Here is a 21,831-nt window from a genome sequence, read left to right as displayed (position 1 = left end):
CTCCCGTCCAGCACCCGCTGGGTTCCCCCAGGGGCCCCGCTGGTGCTGGCTGTAGCCCCTCCCCCCATCACATCCTGGAACATTGTCTTTTTTTGCCTGTGAACTTTCACCCCCCATTCCACGGGTTGCCGTGGCAACTTTGTTTACAGCATAATTTGGATCAATCAAATCCGAGGCACAGCCGGTGACAGGTCTGTTGCTAGGCGATGGGAAGCCCAATGGAAGTTGGGTGCTGATCACCTCAGTGTTATTCTTGGTGCCCAGGGGGCTGGGCGTGGCGGGGGGGGCATATGGGGGTGGGCGCCTGGGGAGGCTCAGACTGGGGCTGACCCACTGAGAAACACCCCGCTCTGAAGGGCCTGGATTCACAGCCGGCAGCAAGGCCCAGCTAGTCCATCCCTGGCCTCTCCCCCAGGGGGCGCTGCGGGGAGCAGGGCAGGAGTGCTGGCTGGGGGGGAGGGGAGCTCCCGGCCTCTCTGTGCCTTAGTTTCCCTGTCTGTAACGGGAGGGCTTCCAGCTCGCGCTGTGTGATTCCGATCCAGATCTGGATCCGGCAGAGCGCAGGGCCGTTTGGCCGCCCTGAGCTGGGTGGATTTCAGAGCAACCCGGGCATAGTGCAGCTTTGCCTCTGAACCTTTCCCAACCGCGTCTAAAGTAAATAGGGCCAGATTCAGGAAATCTGGAGTCACCCACTGACTGCAGCGGGCTCAGGGCGGGATTCTGAGCTCAGTTGCCCCGGAGTAAATCCGGAGTCACCTCCCCGACATGGATCCCAGTGCAGGGCCTGCCCTGGGGGTCGGGGCTGGATGCTGCAGGCGGCTGTAACTGGCTCATCAGGCTGAGGGATCTGATACGGGGGGAGGATTTGCCATTCGTCCTGGCTAGTGCTTTTCTGTTTTGTTTTGTTGGTGACATCTTCGCACCTTGCTCCCCTCTGGTGCTGGACCCAGCCGCTCCATATCACTCCTGTGTCCCTTCCTGGCTCCGGGCACCGTGGCGTCTGGCAACCGAAACTTCAGGGACATAGTAACACCTGGATGGCAGGACTCCTGGGTTCTTGCCTCAGCTCTGCAGCTGATTCACCGCATGACCTTGGGCAAGTCACGGCACCTTCCCCTGCCTCAGTTTACCCCTTGACAATGGGAATGGTTGTATCCACCTCCTTGTGCAGGGGGGAAGCTTAGTTAATAAGTGTTGGGTGCTTGGAGATGTGTTAGCTTATCACTACTCTGGAACCTGGCAATGAAAATACCATTGTAATAATTAATCCCAGAGAGCTTTACAAAGGTAAGGAGCTGAGCTGTGTGCAGGAATTGCCTCGCCTACTGCTGAAATGCAGCCTCTTCTAGGGTGGGCCACAGCAGCTGTTTAACCGCTCACAGCAACAGCTTCCGACAGAGAGTGGGAAATAATTCCAGGTGCACCTGGAACAAAGGGCACTGTGTCTGCCCAGGACAGCGGGCCCAGTATGTCTCCTCTTGGAAAGGGTTCCACAGGATTGTTAATGGTGGCAGTGCACACACAGAGATCCAGGTCTGGCAGGGTAGGGGGTCTAGTGGCTTAGAACATAGGCCATGGAGCCCGGACTCCTGGGTTCTATTCCCTGTTGTCTTGTGGGGAAGCCCGTTGGTTTTTCATTTTCCTGTTGGGGTCCTGAAAGGGTTAATGTCACCCACGTGGTTCCCCTGCCCTGATCCCATGCACCAGAATCTGATGCAATGGAAATTTAGGAAGGAAGGAAGGAAGGAAGGAAGGAAGGGAAAGAAATACATAAATACATAAATAAATAAATAACGGCGTCCAAAGGGCCCAGCTCCGGGAATCGCTCCCGTAGCAGCCTGGCAGCTCGAAGAAGTGCATGTAAGAAGATTTTCACAGCCTTATCTGTGGAAATGCCAATCTGCAGGGAGCAGGGAGTGCGGGGCGGGGGATAGCGAGGCACTGGGACGGGCTGAGCCCTAGAAAGTGGTGCCAACCCCCAGAGCGGCACGGCAGGGCAAGGCGGAGACCTCCCGGCACCCAGGAGCTGCCGGAATTCGTCGGTAATTAATCATTAAGCCTGTCTCCCGCGAGGATCTGGGCTGGATTCAGGCTCTAGGGCCAGGCTGCTGCATGCAGGCCTCATTAATGCCGGGGCAGATCCGGAGCAGTGCAGGGGAGCAGAACCAGGCCGGTTTCCCTCTGACCTGCACGCCTAGGACCGAGTTAATAAATAACAGCTCCGCACTGGGGAGCCAGGACTGGGAGCAGGGCGCTGCCCCAGAACTAGGGCACCCTCCCTGAGGCGTTCCCCAAAGACGGGCTTCATGCCTGGGGAACAAGCTGGGCCCTTGCTCCATGGATATTACAGGGGTGCATTCACCTGGGGAAGGGGGCTGTTATAGGCCTCCCCTGTTTGGGGCGGGGGGCCCATCAGTGGGTTAGATGCTGACACTGTATATTACAGGGGTTTTCTGGGTTGTGGGCATGGGGGTTATTGGGGTTCTCCCATTAATAGATATAAGAGAGGTCTCTGGGTTGGGGGCATGGGGGTTATGTATCTAATGCAGCACCCTAAGGACCCCGCAGGGCAGTGGGTGCTTTGGGCACGAGCACACATCAGGTGCTGGCCCCTGTACAAACTGGGAGAGCTGATCTTTCCCTTGGCATCTCAGCTCCTCAGGGTGTTTGTGGGCTCTGTGTGTGTGTACACGTGTGTTGCTGGCTTGGTGCGTGTGTGTATATATATGTGTGTGTTGCTGGCTGTGTGTACACGTGTGTGTGTTGCTGGCTCTGTGTGTGTTGCTGAGTGTACACGTGTGTGTGTTGCTGGCTGGCTGTGTGTTGCGGTGTGTACCCGTGTTGTGTTGCTGGCTGTGTGTTGCTGTGTGTACACGTGTGTGTGTTGAAGGCTGTGTGTGTGTACAAGTGTGTGTGTACATGTGAGTGCTGCGGGCTGTGTGTGTGTTGCTGCATGCACATGTGTGTGTGTTGCTGTGTGTTTGTTGCTGGCTGGTTGTGTGTTGCTGTGTGCACATGTGTGTGTGTTGCTGGCTGTGTGTGTACAAGTGTGTGTGTAGACGTGAGTGCTGTGGGCTGTGTGTGTGTTGCTGCGTGCACATGTTTGTGTGTTGCTGTGTGTGTGTTGCTGGCTGGTTGTGTGTTGCTGCATGCACACGTGTGTGTGTTGTGGGCTGTGTGTGTGTTGCTGGCTGGTTGTGTGTTGCTGTGTGTACACGTGTGTGTGTTGCAGGCTGTGTGTGTGTTGCTGCATGCACATGTGTGTGTGTTGCTGTGTGTTTGTTGCTGGCTGGTTGTGTGTTGCTGTGTGCACATGTGTGTGTGTTGCTGGCTGTGTGTGTACAAGTGTGTGTGTACATGTGAGTGCTGTGGGCTGTGTGTTGCTGCGTGCACACGTGTGTGTGTTGTGGGCTGTGTGTGTGTTGCTGGCTGGTTGTGTGTTGCTGTGTGTACACGTGTGTGTGTTGCGGGCTGTGTGTGTGTACAAGTGTGTGTGTACACATGAGTGCTGTGGGCTGTGTGTGTGTTGCTGCGTGCACACGTGTGTGTGTTGCAGGCTGTGTGTGTGTACAAGTGTGTGTGTACACGTGAGCGCTGCGGGCTGTGTGTGTGTTGCTGTGTGCACACGTGTGTGTGTTGCGGGCTGTGTGTGTGTTGCAGGCTGGTTGTGTGTTGCTGCGTGCACACGCGTGTGTGTTGCAGCCTCCGTGTGTGTGCGCGCGCCTCCCCCCAGGGAAATATTCCGCGGCCCCCGCATCCCACCGCGGCGGGGGCGGGGGGAGGCAAAAGGGCCCCTGCGCCTTTAAGGCCGCCTGGCTGGCGAGCCCTGCGCGGAGCGCACCGAGCGCCGGGAGCGGAGCGGGGCGAGCGGCTGGATCCGGGCTGCAGGGCGTTTACCCCGGACAGCGACGGCAGGGCCCGGCCGGCCCAGCCCACAGCGCCATGGAGCGCGGCTCGGCCAGCGAGTAGCCGGGGCCGGGGCCGGGGCCGGGCCGGGATCAGCCCGCGGGGCCGGGGCGCTGCCTGGCTCCCCGGGGCAGCGGGATCGGCGGGCGCAGGACGGGCGGTGAGCGGCGGGGTTCGTGCCTGGCCCCGGGGGGCTGCAGCCTGGGGCGGGGGCTCCGGGCCGGGCTGGGCGAGGGGCTGCCCGGGGCGGGGACCCGCAGGGCAGAGGCGCAGGCCGCGCTGTCTGGAGAGGGGGGCGCAGGCGGGGCCCTGGCCGCAGGAGCCGGGCGAGCCCGGGGCGGGGAGGGGGCCCCGCGGGCGGGGCCGGGCGGTGCAGCCCGGCGGGGGACACCTGCAGAGCGGGGTGGGCAGGAGCGGCTCTCCCGGGGCCGCGGGGGCCAGGGGTGTCCGCGCCCCCGGGGAAGCTCGCAGGAGCCCCGCCGCCGGGCCCCGGGGTTAATCGCGGGGGGCAAACGGGCCGCTCTCCCCAGGGCTGGCCACGGGGCCTGTGGAGCGGAGCCCGGCTGGGCCAGCCCGTTTGCGTGTCGGGGTTGGGGTGACGGGGGGGGTCATAGCTGCCTGTGTAAGACAAATAGCGGGTCTGTCCCCATAATCTCCGCACACCCTAGCGCCCCCGCCCCCCCCCCCCCCAGCAGCGCTGGTTTAAGTTTTGCCCTTCATCTCTGGGTCACGCTGTGGTGCCGTCAGTGGTCCTGAGCCAAGCAGGTGCAGCTGGGGACCCTACTTGGCCGGGTGACCCCTGGGGAGCCCGGTGGCCCCGCAGGCGCCTCAGTGGGAGGCGCAGACCCCCATGCTGCAAGGCCCTGCGCTGAGAAAGGTGGGGGCTGAGGCATAGAACCGGGATCCTGACCTGCCTGGGAAGGGCCACCGGAGGACCCCATGCCTGGGAGTCGGGGTTCTAATCCCGGTGTCCTGGCCAGGTTCAGCTTTCCTAAAATCCCCCTGTGGGTTGTCACTCCCTTCCTGTTCTGAGGTGTTGTATGGCTGTTAATCAGCTGCCACCTCTCATCCCAGAGGTGGCTGCATCTTGGTGCTGGGTGAAGGACCTCTGCAAGATGCTCTGAGGTCTCTGGCCGGAAGGGGGTGTCGGGGGCCGGGAGCTGTTCCCCGGGGAGGGTTGTGCCTTGTCCCCGCAGGAACGGGGAGTGATGTCATGGCGCTGTTGCTGGCTCCCGGGATGTAGATAAGGGCCTTGTAGGAGGAGACGGAATAACTCTCTGAAGAGGCTGGAGCTAAACGGGTGCGCGGGCTTGGCCGCCATTCAAGACAAATAGAGTTTGAAAGCAGAAGATTATTCGAGTTTTGCTGCATATTGAATTACCCAGGCTAGGCTGGGGGAGGGGCCCTGGGGCCGCAATAAAGGGCTCTGGTGGGTGGCCCTGTCACATGCAGGGCAAGTCCCTAACAGCCCTGGGGATCGTGAGCCCGAGAAGTCCAGGGCTGGGACAGCAGGGGGCTGCGGGTCGGGACTGAGAGGCACTGGTGGGGCTGGGAGTGGGGAGCCCGGGGCTGGGGTGCATGGTCAGTTTAAAACACTGGGGCAGCTCTGACATGATCAGACTCGGAGCAGGATCCTCTGCGGGGCTGGAGCCAGGCTCGTGGCCGCCAGGTCCCCTCACGCCACCTGTTCTCTCCCCCAGGGTGGAGTGCTGGAGTGGGAGGGGCTCTTGCTCCGTTTGAAGGATTCCAGGGAGTTACCCACAGGGACCCCTTGCCCCAAGCTGAGATGCAGCCACCCCTGGGCTGGGGCACAGGGGCTGTTTAACAGCTGCACAGGAGTTCAGAGTGGAGTGTGAACAGAGATCCTGCGTGTGACTGAGGCTGCTGCGGGGTGTGTGTGTGTGTGTGTGTGTGTGTGTGGCATCCCCTTGGTTGCCTTGGGACCCCCCTGGTGCTGAGCTGTGGGGATCTCTGCGCTGTGTCCCAGCCCTGGGCTGGGTGTCTGGCCAGGAGCTGGACAGTGGGGGATAGGAGGCCTGGGCGATGGTGGGGCCGTGTCTGTCTGTCTCTGCTGGTGGCTCCAGGGGGTGAGGTTGGCACAGGGGGAGGGGCTGGGGTGGCCCCTTTGTCGATGGCTGGGATATTGAGCTTACCTCTGCTTTCAGGTGCCTGTCCCAGCCTGCCCCTTGCCCGCCCCGTGCCCAGCTGGACGTGAGGTGGAGCCAGGTCGCTGGGCTGGGGCACTGCCCTCCTGCCGACTTGTTGGGTTAAATGCCGGCTCGTCCCATGCCAGCTCGGTGCTCCTGGCACAGAGCAGCCACCCAGGTGAGTTTTCCTGGGAGATTAAATTTGGGGGATCCTGCCCCCAGACTGTGGGTTGGAATTTGGGAGTGGGAGGAAGCAGGGCATGTACAGACCCCCTCTGTGCCAGCCCAGGGTCTTCCTGGGAGGGGGGGGGGTCTCACTGCACCCCCCACAGGCAGCTAATCTTCCTTGTGGATCCTTGGGCTGGAGTCTCCTAGCAACACCCTCCCCCCGAAGACTCCTGCTTGTTCCCCCCCGACCCCTGGGTGCCCACCTGCCATATGCTCAGTGCTGGCATCTCCTGTGCCCCCTCAGTACCGATGCCCCCCACCCCTGCCTCCTGACCCTTCATCGTCCCTGGGCACCGGTGCCCCCGGGTGTCCCTTTGACACTGATGTCCTCCCCATGCCCGTCCCCCCGGGTGCTAATGCCCCCCTCTCCTTGGTGCCCACAGCATGTCGTGGTTTAGCGGCATTCTGGTGCCCAAGGTGGACGAGCGGAAGACGGCATGGGGGGAGCGCAACGGGAAGGGGCAGCGCCCGCGCTCTTCGCTCTGCAGCCCGCGCTACATGAGCTGCCTGCAGGACCCCGAGCTGGAGCGGGGCGCCCATCCGCGGGCTGGCCTGGGCCTGACCTGCTCCTGGCAGGAGGACCACTACAGCAAGAAGGGCCTGGCTGGGGGCGCCGGCGACCTGGGGCTGAAGTCGGTGGACCTGGGCTTTGAGGACGGCGAGGCCAAGGGGCCGAAGGCGGCGGAGGGGGGGGCCAGGCCGGGGGAGCGGCTGTCGGCGGGCGAGTGCTGGCAGCGCCTCCTGCAGGTTTTCCGCTCCAAGCGCTTCCAGTCGGCCAAGCTGGAGCGTCTCTACCAGCGGTACTTCTTCCAGATGAACCAGAGCAGCCTGACGGTGCTGATGGGGGTGCTGGTGCTGGTGTGCGGCGTGATGCTGCTCTTCCACTGCGCCCCCGGCGCCCCCCGGGTGCCCTACGCCGCTGCGCTGGCCGTGGCCACCGCCCTCTTCCTGGCCCTCATGGTGCTGTGCAGCCGTAGCGCCTTCCCCCAGGACTCCATGTGGGTGGTGAGCTACCTGGTGCTGGCCGCGCTGGGCGGGGTGCAGGCCCTGGGCACCCTCATGGCCGCGCCCCGCAGCGCCTCCGAGGGCGTCTGGTGGAGCGTCTTCTTCATCTACATCACCTACACCCTGCTGCCCGTCCGCATGCGGGCCGCCGTGGGGGCGGGCGCCCTGCTCTCTGCCCTGCACCTGCTCATCACCTGGCACCTCAACGCCAGCGACCCCTTCCTCTGGAAGCAGGTATGGGGGCGGGGCCTGGCTTTGGGGGCGGGGCCTCCTTTAGGGGCGGGGGGGATGTTGCACTGCTGGGGAGATGGGGGTTCAAGGAGGGAATATGTGGGGTTGGGGGCAACTGCCCCCCACGTGTGGGCTGAGGGTGTGCCCAGCAGTGGTGGCTCCCCCCGGCAGTGGGTTTGTGTGTGTGGTGGGGGGAGCGTCCCGACACCCGTGGGCCTGAGCCAGTCCCGCTACCGGGTCACCTGGGTACAGGACAATGGGGAGCTGCGCGTGGGGCTGGGTGTGGAGGGGGATGTTTGTCTTGGGGGGAATGATTAACCCAGAAGGACCCTGCTTCCCGCCTTCCTCTCTGTGCCTGGGCTCTGGGGGGGCCGGCAGGGCCCAGTGCTGGCTTCTTTCCCCAGTGGCGCTGGTGTGAGTCCAGCCCCACTCCCGTCTGACTGGGGGCCCAGTGCCCTTCCCCGCATCCCCCCAACCCATCCTGGGCAGGCTTGCCAGAGATGCCAAGGAGTGAATGGGCCACAGGGGCTGCCCCCCCTGTCTCCCCACGAGGCCCCTGTGGGGCTGGGTTGAGGCTTGTGGGGGTCGAGGGGAGCTCTCCTTGCTGCCAGGCCCTCTGTGCATGGACCCCCCCCCCCGCCCCGGGTGGGGAGGGCGAGGGGAACTGTGGGAGTCAGGGCCTGGCACTAGCAGCCAGCGGCAAATCCGAGGGGGGTGTGTGTGGGGGGGTGAGTTCTGCAGTGCCCCCAGCCTTAGGGGTGGACCCCTGCTCTCTTGGGGGGGATGCTGCTCCCACGCTCCCATTAGGCAGGTGGTTTCCATGGCAATACACGTGGGGGGGGACAGCTTCTGATTAGAACCGTATGTTTCTACAGAGTGATGCAGCCCCCCCCACCAGGGGTGAGGGGAGGGACTGTGTGGGGGGGCAAGTAAATATGGGGCCTGGAGGGGGCCAGTGGCCAGAGCTGAGGACAAGCAGCCAGGAGCTCTCCTCCCCCAGCCCCTCTGGGCCCTTGGACCCCCAGGGCCCTGTTCCATTGCCCCATTAGCACCCCCTTGGGAAGGATGGGACCCTCAGTGTGACCTGCATGCCCCCCCACCCCAGGGCTCCTGGAATGGGCATGTCCCCCTGCCCCCCATGCTCCACTTAGACCCCATCTCCCTACACGCTGTGTCACCTTCTCAGTGGGCGGCAGAGCTCAGGAGTGGGGGGCCGCGTCTATCCTCTGTGCGGGGGAGCTGGGGTGCAGGGGGCGGTGGGCTGGGGGGCTGTATGTCTTCCCATGGCTGCCCTGTCCCCAACCATAGGAGAGTTTAATCAGTCTAATCACTGATGAACGTGCCCCTTCCCCTTGGTTGTTTTCCCCAGGGAAGTTTCTCCCCCCAGCAAACCTCCCCAGGGGTGCTGGGGATGGGGAATCTGTCTGGGGGTTCGGTGTGGTCCCTGAGGCTGCCCTGCCCATCTGAATGGGTGGATTGTCCTCGCTCTGCTGCTCACATCATGTGGTGGGGAGTTTCACGGGCCGTAGCATTTGTGAAAATCTTTTACGTGTAAATTTTAATTCTATATTAGAGTTTAATTTCATGCAGGCAAACCCTTCCTCCTGCCCCATTTCACCCCCTCCCCGATTTAAGCGCTAACTCCTGTCCCCCTTTGCCACCCCTGAGCACCGCCTCCTGCTGCCCCCTTCCCCTGGGGCGGGGTGTGCATAGGACCATCCCTTGTGTCTCCTCTCCAGGGGTGGGGGGAGGGACACAAAGCCTTCTATTGTGGGCCGGGGGTTTTCTCGGGAGGGCTCGGGGTGCACACTGGACAAAGCCCTCTATTGTGGGGGCTGGGAGGAGACTGTCTGTGGGAGGATGGGAGTGGGGCATGAGGCCCCGAGGGCAGAGGGGACAGGATGTTGGGGTGAGGGTGAGTTTCAATCCCGAGGGGGGGAGGGGTGTGACCCTGGCCCCACCCGGAGCCAAAGGCCTCCCCTGCCCCCCAGGAGGGACCACAGAGCCCAGAACACAACTAACGGGGGGACAATGCATGATAAACATGGGTGGGGGGGGGGAACAGCCCCAGGCAGTGCCCCCTGCTCCGCGAAGGAGGGTCAAGGGTGGCAGATGCTGCCTGGGGGAACTCTGCTCGAGTGTCCCCCTCTGGCCTGGTGGTGGCTGGCCGGGGGCAGGCTGACGAGGGTCCCGTGGCTGTGGATGGGGTGTGGATAGACGAGGAGATGTGGGGAGCCTGGGGTGCACTCTGGGATGCCTGGCGGCAGGGTCTCCCTCTCGCTGAGTGCCTGGCCTATGGGAGAGATGCCAGCCGGTGTCCCCAGGCTGGGGGCCCTGGGGTGGGACACCGGGGAAGGGTGGGGTGGGGTGGGGTGGAGCATGCCTGTGTGTACCTCTGAAGGTGGCTGGGAGCCAGGCAGCTCTCGGGACAGGGTCCCCATCAGAAGCTCTAGAGGGCTGGGCCAGAGGGGCACAGGACCCACTTGTGGTACGTGAGAGAGGCTGGGGAGGGGGCTGCGGACCCCTGTCCTGGACCCACTGCGGGCATGGGACTCGAAGCCCCTTTTGTCTGGGCATTGGGGTGGGGGTTGCTTTCACTGGATGCCAGGGTCCTGTTGCACCATCCGCCCAGACAGTTCAACCTTTCTTCATTTTTGGACCCCTAAAGGATTTTGAAGGGAGGTACGGACCCCTTGGGAAATCGTAGATACGGTCTGTGGCCCCCCAGTCTCCCCAGGAGGGGCAGGTGCCGCTGACCCCACCGGAAGGGGAGTAGAGCTCGGAGCACAGGGGGGCCTGGGGACGGTCAGGGCGTTGTGGTGCCCTGGAGCTGCTCCTTCCCCCCCCCCCCCCCCGCCAGGTTCTCTTGTTGCCTGTACTTAGAGGATCCCACGGCCCCTGGACTCTGTGCGGTCGCAGAGGGGAGTGAGGGAGCTCCTCTCACATCTCCTCCCTGGGGGCTTTCTACCAGTCTAGGTCTGAACCAGCCACTCCTGTGATGCGGCCAGGGCTGGGGTGGGACGTGGCAGCTGCAGCTGGGGTGTGTGAGAGAGGAAGGAGGGCCCTGAATTGGCTGAGGGGCGGGGGTGGCTTTAACGTGCCCCCTTCGTGCAGGGCACTGTGGTAAATAGGAACTCCCCTTGGAAGGAATGATGGGCAGTGGGTGGGTAAGGGGTCCTGGGGGCAGTGTGCCAGCAGGGTGAGCGTGCGAGGGACACAGAGCACTGGGGAGGGGTAAGTGTGCATGGCTCTCGGAGGGGGTCACACTGCAAGGGGTGCAGCGTTGGGGAGGTCCGGGGGGATGGTTCTCCTCACCTGCCCCCCGCCTGTGGGGGGTGGCACCACGGAGCCCCCAGGGACAACCATTCTCTGAAAACCCACCTGACAGGGCCGGTCCTGTAGTGTGTTGCGGGGAGTTGGGGGCGGGGTGCCCAGGGGAGCCAACGTCCCAGGGCCACGGGTGTGGGTCGGGAGGTGTTTTCACTGGCTGGCTCTTGAGAGTCCCCCTGGGGGGGCAGTTATTTTCGTCTGCTCTGCAGGGAGCTGCGTTCCCAGGCCCTGTTGACCAGCTGCCCGGTAGCCCTGGGGGCTGGGCTCCCCCCTCGCTCTGGGAACCTGGCACACTTTCCACGCTGCAAAGTGAACCAGTGATTTGAGTGGAGGGCAGGGCCGTGCCCCGTGCAGCCACCGCGGGGGGTAGTTTGAGTGCCCGGCAGCGGGTTCTGTGGATGTGTGTGTCGGGGGGCGGGGGGAGCCCCGCGGGATACAAATTCCAATGTAGCAGGCAATGCCTCAATCCTTTTACTCCAGTAAAAATCCCATTTGGGGCTGGGTCAGACCCTCTCCACAACCCCCCCCCCCCTCGCTCCAGGATGGGGCCCAAACCCCAGAGTCTAGAAAGGTTCATGGGGAGGGGGGTGAAAGTTACATTTCCCGCCCCCCCCCCCACATTGCCCTGCATGGAGCCAATCAACGGGTTCGAAAGCAAAGTGCAGCTGGTAGGGACTCGGCACTGGGGGCCGGTGGGGGGAGCTGGAGTCCTGCCGCTCTGAGCCGGGGCTGTCCGGGTGTGAGGTGGGGGGTGGTATGTGGTCTAGACCCATCAGGCCCTGGGCTGAGGGTGGCCCCTTCCCCCCGGTCCGTGGCCAGGCTGGGCTGGGGCTGGCGCACAAGTTGCTGTGTTCATCTGGACGGGATGCGATAGCGCTGACCCCGCACCGCCCGGCTATAAATAGACCTGGCTGGGGGCCCTGGGGGGGAGGGGTCTGGGAGAACCATGGCAAATGTGCAGCTCCTGCTAAATCCATCTCCGCTCCCCCCCGGTCCCCCCCCGCAGCTTCCTCCCGCTTCCGAAGCAGCCAGCAAGCCCTTGCTGAGAGCTCCCTGCCCCCAATGGCCCGTCCCTGCTGGGAAGAGTGGGGGGCTCGGGCCAGGCGACAGGACAGGGGTGTCTGCAGGGCAGAGAAGGGCGGGGGGTGGGGGTACTGAGATCCCACCACTGTCCCCAGCCCCGTGGGTCCTGGGGATGTGCCCGCTCCGACCGGCCGGCACCCAGCAGCCCCGTGGGGATTGTGGGGTACAGTCAGCCAACCCCCAGCTCTGCCTCCCACAGTGCGTGGAGCTCTGCTGGATTGGGCTGTGCCCCGCCTTGGAGCGGGGGCAGAGAGATGTGGCAAGTTGGAGGGGCGAGCGCCTGTTGCGGGGGGTGGGAAAGGGCAGCAGAGACCGGGCCTCTAGTACAGGGCACTGCTGCAAGGAAGCTCGCAGCGAAGGGAAGGTGGGAGGCACTCACCCTGGTGCTCAGAGTATGCGGTTGTAAGGGAGCCCCTGCCCCCCTCTCGCTTCGTTAAGGGGGGGCTGAGCCCCACTGCTCCAGCCCCAGATCTCTGGTGGTCACCGCTGAACCTGCCCCCTCTCCCTGCCAGCCCGCACCCCCCCCCCCCGAGGTGATGGGTGGGTTGGGGGCGCTGTGTCCTGTTCGGGGGGGCCATGTGTTTGCAGGGAGGTGGGGTGGGGAGTGGGGGCTGTCTGGGCTGCGGGGTTGGGACTGACCCCCTCTTGACCCCAGCTCAGCGCCAACATCCTGATCTTCCTCTGCACCAACATCATCGGGATCTGCACCCACTACCCGGCCGAGGTGTCCCAGCGCCAGGCCTTCCAGGAGACCCGCGGCTACATCCAGGCCCGGCTGCACCTGCAGCGGGAGAACCGGCAGCAGGTGGGTGGGGGGGGGTCAGGGCAGCAGCCCCGCCCCCGCACTGTGCTGGGGGGCTCGTTGACCGGGGCCGATGGGGGTTCGGCTGGGAGTTGAGGCTTATAAATGGGTCACGAGGTCTGGGGTGCTCTCGCGGGGGTGCCGTACGGCAGGCACGGGCGGGCGTTGTCCCACTCGGCGCGGCGCTGGGCCCAGTCGCTGCGGGGGGTCAGCGCGAGGCAGGCCGGAGCAGAGCAGCAGGAACGAGCCGAGGGTTCGAACCCCGGCCTGGGAGGAACGGTTCACGCTGGGCCCCGGGAGTCTGGGGCGAGGGAGAGCCGGGGGGGACCTGCGAACTCTGCAGATGCGTTGGGGCTGACGGGCATTGATTGTTCTCTGCGGCCACTGAAGGGGTCTGTGGTTTGGGGGTGGGGTGACAGGTTCACTTGTGGGTGTCAGTGACGGTGTGATTTAGGAGGTTTGGGGGTGCCAGTGACGGATGTGGTTTGGGGGGGCACAGAGGGTCTAGTTTGGGAGTGTTAGTGATGGGGGTGTGGTTTGGGGGTGTCAGTGATGGGGCTGGTTTGGGGGTACAGCCCCTGGTTTGGAGGGCACAGAGGTTTGGTTTGGGGGTCTTGGTGATAGGGCTGGTTTAGGGGCATAGAGGGGTCTGCTTTGGGGTTGACAGGGCTGGTTTGGGGGGTACGAAGGGATCAGGTTTGAGGGGCACAGAGGTCTGATTTGGGGGTGTGGTTTGGGGGGCACGGGGGAGCGTGGGGTTTGGAGGCGTCGGAGGTGGGGGTGTGGTTTGGGGGGCGTGGGGTTTGGGGGTTTGGGGGTGTCGGTGGCAGGGGTGGGGTTTTGGGAGCACGGGGGGTTTTGGGGTTTGGGGGTGGCGGGCGTGGGGTTTTGGGGGCACGGGGGGTTTGGGGTTTGGGGGCGTTGGTGGCGGGCGTGGGGTTTTGGGGGTACGGGGGGCGTGGGGTTTGGGGTGCACGGGGGGTTTGGGGGTGTCAGTGACGGGTGTGTGGTTTGGGGGGCACGGGGGGGTTTGGGGTTTTGGGGGCGGCGGGGGTGGGGTTTTGGGGGCGGCGGGGGTGGGGTTTGGGGGGCACGGAGGGCGTGGGGTTTTGGGGCGGCGGGGGTGGGGTTTTGGGGGCACGGAGGGGGCGTGGGGTTTGGGGGCGTCGGTGGCGGGGGTGGGGTTTTGGGGGCACGGGGGGGGCGTGGGGTTTGGGGGTGGCGGGGGTGGGGTTTTGGGGGCACGGGGGGGGTGTGGGGTTTGGGGGTGTCGGTGGCGGGGGTGGGGTTTGGGGGGTTTTGGGGGTGGTGGGCGTGGGGTTTTGGGGACGCGGGGGGCGTGGGGTTTGGGGGTGTCGGTGATGGGTGTGGGGTTTGGGGGGCACGGGGGGTTTGGGGTTTTGGGGGCGGTGGGGGTTTGGGGGTGTCGGTGACGGGCGTGTGGTTTGGGGGGCACGGGGAGGTTTGGGGTTTTGGGGGTGGCGGGGGTGGGGTTTGGGGGCACGGGGGGCATGGGGGTTTGGGGGTGTCGGTGACGGGCATGTGGTTTGGGGGGCAAGGGGGGGGGTTGGGGTTTTGGGGGCGTGGGGTTTGGGGGTGGGGTTTGGGGGGCGTGGGGGTTTGGGGGTGTCGGTGACGGGCGTGTGGTTTGGGTGCAGGAGCGCCTCCTGCTGTCGGTGACGGGCTTGTGGTTTGGGGGGCACGGGGGGGGTTGGGGTTTTGGGGGCGGCGGGGGTGGGGTTTTGGGGGCATGGGGGGCGTGGGGTTTGGGGTGTCGGTGACGGGCGTGTGGTTTGGGGGGCACGGGGGTTTGGGGTGTTGGTGACGGGCGTGGGGTTTTGGGGGCACGGGGGGGCGTGGGGTTTGGGGGCGTAGTTGGCAGGGGTTTGGGGTTTTGGGGGCGGCGGGGGGCGTGGGGTTTGGGGTTTGGGGGCGGCGGGGGTGGGGTTTTGGGGGCGTGGGGGTTTGGGGTGTCGGTGACGGGCGTGGGGTTTTGGGGGCACGGGGGGGCGTGGGGTTTGGGGGGCACGGGGGTTTGGGGTGGGGTTTTGGGGGCACGGGGGGCGTGGGGTTTGGGGCGTCGGTGACGGGAGTTTGGTTTGGGGGGCATGGGGGGGTTTGGGGTTTTGGGGGCGTAGGGTTTGGGGGGCACGGGGGGGTTTGGGGTTTTGGGGGTGGCGGGGGTGGGGTGGGGTTTGGGGGCGTTGGTGGCAGGGGTGGGGTTTTGGGGGCGGCGGGGGGCGTGGGGTTTTGGGGGCACGGGGGGCGTGGGGTTTGGGGGGGCGGTGACGGGCGTGGGGTTTGGGGGCACGGGGGGCGTGGGGTTTGGGGCATCGGTGACGGGCGTGTGGTTTGGGGGCATGGGGGGCGTGGGGTTTGGGGCGTCGGTGACGGGCGTGTGGTTTGGGGGCACGGGGGGCGTGGGGTTTGGGGGCACGGGGGGCGTGGGGTTTGGGGCGTCGGTGACGGGCGTGGGGTTTGGGGCGTCGGTGATGGGCGTGGGGTTTGGGGGCACGGGGGGCGTGTAGTTTGGGGGCACGGGGGGCGTGGGGTTTGGGGCGTCGGTGACGGGCGTGTGGTTTGGGGGCACGGGGGAGCGTGGGGGTTTGGGGCGTCGGTGACGGGCGTGGGGTTTGGGGGCACGGGGGGCGTGGGGTTTGGGGCGTCGGTGACGGGCGTGTGGTTTGGGGGAGCGTGGGGTTTGGGGCGTCGGTGACGGGCGTGGGGTTTGGGGCGTCGGTGACGGGCGTGGGGTTTGGGGGCACGGGGGGCGTGGGGTTTGGGGCGTCAGTGACGGGCGTGGGGTTTGGGGGCACGGGGGAGCGTGGGGTTTGGGGCGTCGGTGACGGGCGTGGGGTTTGGGGGCACGGGGGGCGTGGGGTTTGGGGTGTAGGTGACGGGCGTGGGGTTTGGGGGCACGGGGGGCGTGGGGTTCGGGGCGTAGGTGACGGGCGTGGGGTTTGGGGGCACGGGGGGCGTGGGGTTCGGGGCGTAGGTGACGGGCGTGGGGTTTGGGGGCACGGGGGGCGTGGGGTTTGGGGGCACGGGGGGCGTGGGGTTTGGGGCGTCGGTGACGGGCGTGGGGTTTGGGGGCACGGGGGGCGTGGGGTTTGGGGCGTCGGTGACGGGCGTGGGGTTTGGGGGCACGGGGGAGCGTGGGGTTTGGGGCGTCGGTGACGGGCGTGGGGTTTGGGGGCACGGGGGAGCGTGGGGTTTGGGGCGTCGGTGACGGGCGTGTGGTTTGGGGGCACGGGGGAGCGTGGGGTTTGGGGCGTAGGTGACGGGCGTGTGGTTTGGGGGCACGGGGGAGCGTGGGGTTTGGGGCGTAGGTGACGGGCGTGGGGTTTGGGGGCACGGGGGGCGTGGGGTTTGGGGCGTCGGTGACGGGCGTGTGGTTTGGGGGCACGGGGGAGCGTGGGGTTTGGGGCGTCGGTGACGGGCGTGGTGTTTGGGGGCACGGGGGGCGTGGGGTTTTGGGGCGTCAGTGACGGGCGTGGGGTTTGGGGGCACGGGGGGCGTGTGGTTTGGGGGCACGGGGGAGCGTGGGGTTTGGGGCGTCGGTGACGGGCGTGTGGTTTGGGGGCACGGGGGGCGTGTGGTTTGGGGGCGCGGGGTTTGGGGCGTCGGTGACGGGCGTGTGGTTTGGGGGCACGGGGGGCGTGGGGTTTGGGGCGTCGGTGACGGGCGTGTGGTTTGGGGGAGCGTGGGGTTTGGGGCGTCGGTGACGGGCGTGGGGTTTGGGGCGTCGGTGACGGGCGTGGGGTTTGGGGCGTCGGTGACGGGCGTGGGGTTTGGGGGCACGGGGGGCGTGGGGTTTGGGGCGTCAGTGACGGGCGTGGGGTTTGGGGGCACGGGGGGCGTGTGGTTTGGGGGCACGGGGGAGCGTGGGGTTTGGGGCGTCGGTGACGGGCGTGTGGTTTGGGGGCACGGGGGGCGTGTGGTTTGGGGGCGCGGGGTTTGGGGCGTCGGTGACGGGCGTGGGGTTTGGGGGCACGGGGGCGCGGGGTTTGGGGCGTCGGTGACGGGCGTGGGGTTTGGGGGCACGGGGGGTGTGGGGGTTTGGGGGCACGGGGGGCGTGGGGTTTGGGGCGTCGGTGACGGGCGTGGGGTTTGGGGGCACGGGGGGTGTGGGGGTTTGGGGGCACGGGGGGCGCGGGGTTTGGGGCGTCGGTGACGGGCGTGGGGTTTGGGGGCACGGGGGGCGCGGGGTTTGGGGCGTCGGTGACGGGCGCGGGGTTTGGGGGCACGGGGGGTGTGGGGGTTTGGGGGCACGGGGGGCGCGGGGTTTGGGGCGTCGGTGACGGGCGTGGGGTTTGGGGGCACGGGGGGCGTGTGGTTTGGGGGCACGGGGGAGCGTGGGGTTTGGGGCGTCGGTGACGGGCGTGTGGTTTGGGGGCACGGGGGCGTGTGGTTTGGGGGCGCGGGGTTTGGGGCGTCGGTGACGGGCGTGGGGTTTGGGGGCACGGGGGGCGTGGGGTTTGGGGCGTCGGTGACGGGCGTGTGGTTTGGGGGAGCGTGGGGTTTGGGGCGTCGGTGACGGGCGTGGGGTTTGGGGCGTCGGTGACGGGCGTGGGGTTTGGGGGCACGGGGGGCGTGGGGTTTGGGGCGTCAGTGACGGGCGTGGGGTTTGGGGGCACGGGGGGCGTGTGGTTTGGGGGCACGGGGGAGCGTGGGGTTTGGGGCGTCGGTGACGGGCGTGTGGTTTGGGGGCACGGGGGGCGTGTGGTTTGGGGGCGCGGGGTTTGGGGCGTCGGTGACGGGCGTGGGGTTTGGGGGCACGGGGGGCGCGGGGTTTGGGGCGTCGGTGACGGGTGTGGGGGTTTGGGGGCACGGGGGGTGTGGGGGTTTGGGGGCACGGGGGGCGTGGGGTTTGGGGCGTCGGTGACGGGCGTGGGGTTTGGGGGCACGGGGGGTGTGGGGGTTTGGGGGCACGGGGGGCGCGGGGTTTGGGGCGTCGGTGACGGGCGTGGGGTTTGGGGGCACGGGGGGCGCGGGGTTTGGGGCGTCGGTGACGGGCGCGGGGTTTGGGGGCACGGGGGGTGTGGGGGTTTGGGGGCACGGGGGGCGCGGGGTTTGGGGCGTCGGTGACGGGCGTGGGGTTTGGGGGCACGGGGGGCGTGTGGTTTGGGGGCACGGGGGAGCGTGGGGTTTGGGGCGTCGGTGACGGGCGTGTGGTTTGGGGGCACGGGGGCGTGTGGTTTGGGGGCGCGGGGTTTGGGGCGTCGGTGACGGGCGTGGGGTTTGGGGCACGGGGGGCGTGGGGTTTGGGGCGTCGGTGACGGGCGTGTGGTTTGGGGGAGCGTGGGGTTTGGGGCGTCGGTGACGGGCGTGGGGTTTGGGGCGTCGGTGACGGGCGTGGGGTTTGGGGGCACGGGGGGCGTGGGGTTTGGGGCGTCAGTGACGGGCGTGGGGTTTGGGGGCACGGGGGGCGTGTGGTTTGGGGGCACGGGGGAGCGTGGGGTTTGGGGCGTCGGTGACGGGCGTGTGGTTTGGGGGCACGGGGGGCGTGTGGTTTGGGGGCGCGGGGTTTGGGGCGTCGGTGACGGGCGTGGGGTTTGGGGGCACGGGGGGCGCGGGGTTTGGGGCGTCGGTGACGGGCGTGGGGTTTGGGGCACGGGGGGTGTGGGGGTTTGGGGGCACGGGGGGCGTGGGGTTTGGGGCGTCGGTGACGGGCGTGGGGTTTGGGGGCACGGGGGGGTGGGGGGTTTGGGGGCACGGGGGGCGTGGGGTTTGGGGCGTCGGTGACGGGCACGGGTTGGGGGCGCGGGGGTTTTGGGCGTCGGTGACGGGCGTGGGGTTTGGGGGGCACGGGGGGCGCGGGGTTTGGGGCGTCGGTGACGGGCGTGGGGTTTGGGGCACGGGGGGTGTGGGGGTTTGGGGGCATGGGGGGCGTGGGGTTTGGGGCGTCGGTGACGGGTGTGGGGTTTGGGGGCACGGGGGGTGTGGGGGTTTGGGGCACGGGGGCGTGGGTTTGGGGCGTCGGTGACGGGCACGGGGTTGGGGGCACGGGGGGGCGCGGGGTTTGGGGGCACGGGGGCGCGGGGTTTGGGGCGTCGGTGACGGGCGCGGGGTTTGGGGGCACGGGGGCGCGGGGGTTTGGGGGCACGGGGGGCGCGGGGTTTGGGGCGTCGGTGACGGGCGCGGGTTTGGGCGTCGGTGACGGGCGCGGGGTTTGGGGGCACGGGGGGCGCCGGGGTTTGGGGCGTCGGTGACGGGCGCGGGGTTTGGGGGCACGGGGGGCGTGGGGGTTTGGGGGCACGGGGGGCGCGGGGTTTGGGGGCACGGGGGCGTGGGGTTTTGGGGCGTCGGTGACGGGCACGGGGTTTGGGGGCACGGGGGGCGCGGGGTTTGGGGGCACGGGGGGCGCGGGGTTTGGGCGTCGGTGACGGGCGCGGGGGTTTGGGGCACGGGGGGCGCGGGGTTTGGGGGCACGGGGGGCGCGGGGTTTGGGGCGTCGGTGACGGGCGCGGGGTTTGGGGGCACGGGGGCGCGGGGTTTGGGGCGTCGGTGACGGGCGCGGGGTTTGGGGGCACGGGGGCGCGGGGTTTTGGGGCGTCGGTGACGGGCGCGGGGTTTGGGGGCACGGGGGGCGTGGGGGTTTGGGGGCACGGGGGCGCGGGGTTTGGGGCACGGGGGCGTGGGGGTTTGGGGCGTCGGTGACGGGCACGGGGTTTGGGGGCACGGGGGCGCGGGGTTTGGGGGCACGGGGGGCGCGGGGTTTGGGGCGTCGGTGACGGGCGTGTGGTTTGGGTGCAGGAGCGCCTCCTGCTGTCGGTGCTGCCGCAGCACGTTGCCATGGAGATGAAGGAGGACATCAACACCAAGAAGGAGGACATGATGTTCCACAGATCTACATCCAGAAGCACGACAACGTCAGGTGTGGGGGACCCCCCAGGCACGGGTGGGGGGGCCATGTCTGGGGGGGCTCCTCGGCACCTACGAGAATTGCTCTGGGTAACGGGGCCTGGCTGGGCCCCTGCAGGGGACCCGTTGGCGGCAGGGTTGGGGGGCTGTGGGGCGCTGGGGTGGGAGCGTGGGGCAGGCAGAGCTCCGCCTTGGGAGCAGCCCCTGGGCATGGCAGGGTGGGGACCTGGCCTTGAGGATGCTTGGCTGAGGCAGTGGGTATTGGGGGGCACAGGGAAGGGGGTCGGAGGTGCAGGCGCTTGGGACCCCGCTGGCTGAGGCCCGGGGGAGCGTCTGACCCGCTGGGGCCCTGTCTCCGCTCACTCTCCCTCCCCTGCAGCATCCTGTTTGCAGACATCGAGGGCTTCACCAGCCTGGCCTCCCAGTGCACGGCCCAGGAGCTGGTCATGACGCTCAACGAGCTGTTGCGCGCTTCGACAAGCTGGCCTCGGTGAGCGCTGGCATGTCTGGCCTGGCCGCGCCCAGGCCTCGTGGGGTGCTTCGTGTTCTGGGGGGCGGCAAGCCTGGTGGCCCAGGAGGGGGTGGGCCCTGGCTGGGGGCGGGTGGGGTCAGCAGAGAGCAGGGCAGAGGGCTGGCTGGGCGCAAGGTGGGGGGCCGACTGGGCGTGGCTGGTCGGGGACAGGCAGGAGCAGGGTGGGGGCTGGCTGGGGGCAGGGATGGGGGGGCAGGCAGGGGTAGGGCTGGCAGGGTGGTGGGCGGGGTCTGACCGTGTTCTGGCATCACTGGGCAGACCCCATGAGGTCCCCTCCCTTCTGAGCCCCCCCTGCCCCTCTCCCAGGAGAACCACTGTCTGCGGATCAAGATCCTCGGTGACTGCTACTACTGTGTGTCGGGGCTGCCGGAGGCCCGGGGGGACCACGCTCACTGCTGCGTGGAGATGGGGGTCGACATGATAGAAGCCATCTCGTGAGTTGGGGGTGGGGGGGAAGCCTTGGGCCCATCCGGAACAGCTGAGCGGCGTGCCACTCACATCGTCACGCCCATGTGCTTGTGCACTGCACGCAGCCCCCCGCCTCCCACGTGGCACGCACAGGCACCTGCGGTGCATGCTGGCTGTTGGTGCCGGGAACGCTTGCCATGCGTGCAACACGCACCATGCCCCCGTTGATGCGCACACACACGCGACACCCAAGCCGTGTGCCCCGGGTGCTCGCTCTCTGCTCACGCAAGCGCTCCCCCTTGTGCAGCAGGCCCAGGGCCGGCCCCTCCCCGCCTTGCTGCTCACAAGGGGCCTGACGATTCACATCGCCTGCCCCGGGCACGTCTGTGTCTCGCCGGCCTGGCACGGGCCTGACCGGCCATTGTTCTCTCCATCGCAAGCCGGCCGCACCCGCTCCCTCGGGCTTCGGGGTCCCCCTCCAGTGCCGCAGGGGTCGGGCGGGGCAGGTCTGACACTGCCTCTGCCCCCCCAGGCTGGTGCGCGAGGTGACGGGGGTGAACGTGAACATGCGGGTGGGCATTCACAGCGGGCGCGTGCACTGCGGGGTGCTGGGGCTGCGCAAGTGGCAGTTCGACGTCTGGTCCAACGACGTGACTTTGGCCAACCACATGGAAGCCGGAGGCAAAGCCGGGTGAGTGGGGGATGGGGGGCGGGTCAGGCTGGGGCAGCCCCTAGAAGGGACACCCCCCCCGGGGAACAGCCTGCTTAGCAGGGGGCACTCTCCCCGCAGTCAGTGGTGGCCCCTCTGTGGCGCCAGGGGGTGCTGTGCTGCAGGGGGCAGGCGGGGGGCTCAGTGGGATGCTGGGGGCAGGCGGGGGACTCAGTGGGGCGCTCTCCCCAGTGGGGCGCCTGGGGCTCAGTGGGATGCTGGGGGCAGGCGGGGGGCTCAGTGGAGCGCCTGGGGCTCAGTGGGATGCTGGGGGCAGGCGGGGGGCTCAGTGGAGCACCTGGGGCTCAGTGGGATGCTGGGGGCAGGCGGGGGACTCTGGGGGGGGCTGGCCCCAGTGCGGCGCTAGGGGACTGTGCTGCAGGGGTCTTGGTAGGGGGCACTCTCCTCGCAGGGTTTAGCAGCTGCTCTGTCCTGCCCCCGAGGATGGGGTCTCTGTCTCAGGGACTCTCACACCAGGGGTGCGGCAGGTTAGATGGGGAACCTGGAGGGGGCGGGACGACACATGACTCTCGGGCTCAGTGTCCTGCCCCCCCCCGCCGCCCCAGGCGCATCCACATTACATGGG

At 67.5% G+C, this 21,831-nt stretch overlaps 1 protein-coding gene across 1 annotated transcript in view; it reads left to right on the top strand.

The window, feature by feature from the left end:
* The first annotated feature begins 4,033 nt into the window (after window positions 1–4,033).
* Window positions 4,034–21,831, top strand: part of ADCY6 (adenylate cyclase 6) — a 28,837-nt gene continuing 11,039 nt past the window's right edge. Inside the window, 11 exon segments of the mRNA XM_074935533.1 lie at window positions 4,034–4,066; window positions 6,072–6,231; window positions 6,665–7,520; window positions 12,586–12,735; window positions 19,489–19,576; window positions 19,579–19,609; window positions 19,976–20,058; window positions 20,061–20,086; window positions 20,435–20,562; window positions 21,069–21,227; window positions 21,812–21,824. Of these exon segments, the coding sequence (XP_074791634.1) occupies window positions 6,666–7,520; window positions 12,586–12,735; window positions 19,489–19,576; window positions 19,579–19,609; window positions 19,976–20,058; window positions 20,061–20,086; window positions 20,435–20,562; window positions 21,069–21,227; window positions 21,812–21,824 (1,533 nt within the window). The 5' untranslated portion in view covers window positions 4,034–4,066; window positions 6,072–6,231; window position 6,665.

Source organism: Natator depressus, chromosome 20 (genome assembly GCF_965152275.1).
Source record: "Natator depressus isolate rNatDep1 chromosome 20, rNatDep2.hap1, whole genome shotgun sequence".
NCBI lineage: Eukaryota > Metazoa > Chordata > Testudines > Cheloniidae > Natator > Natator depressus.
This window is presented reverse-complemented; position numbering and strand designations above follow the sequence as displayed.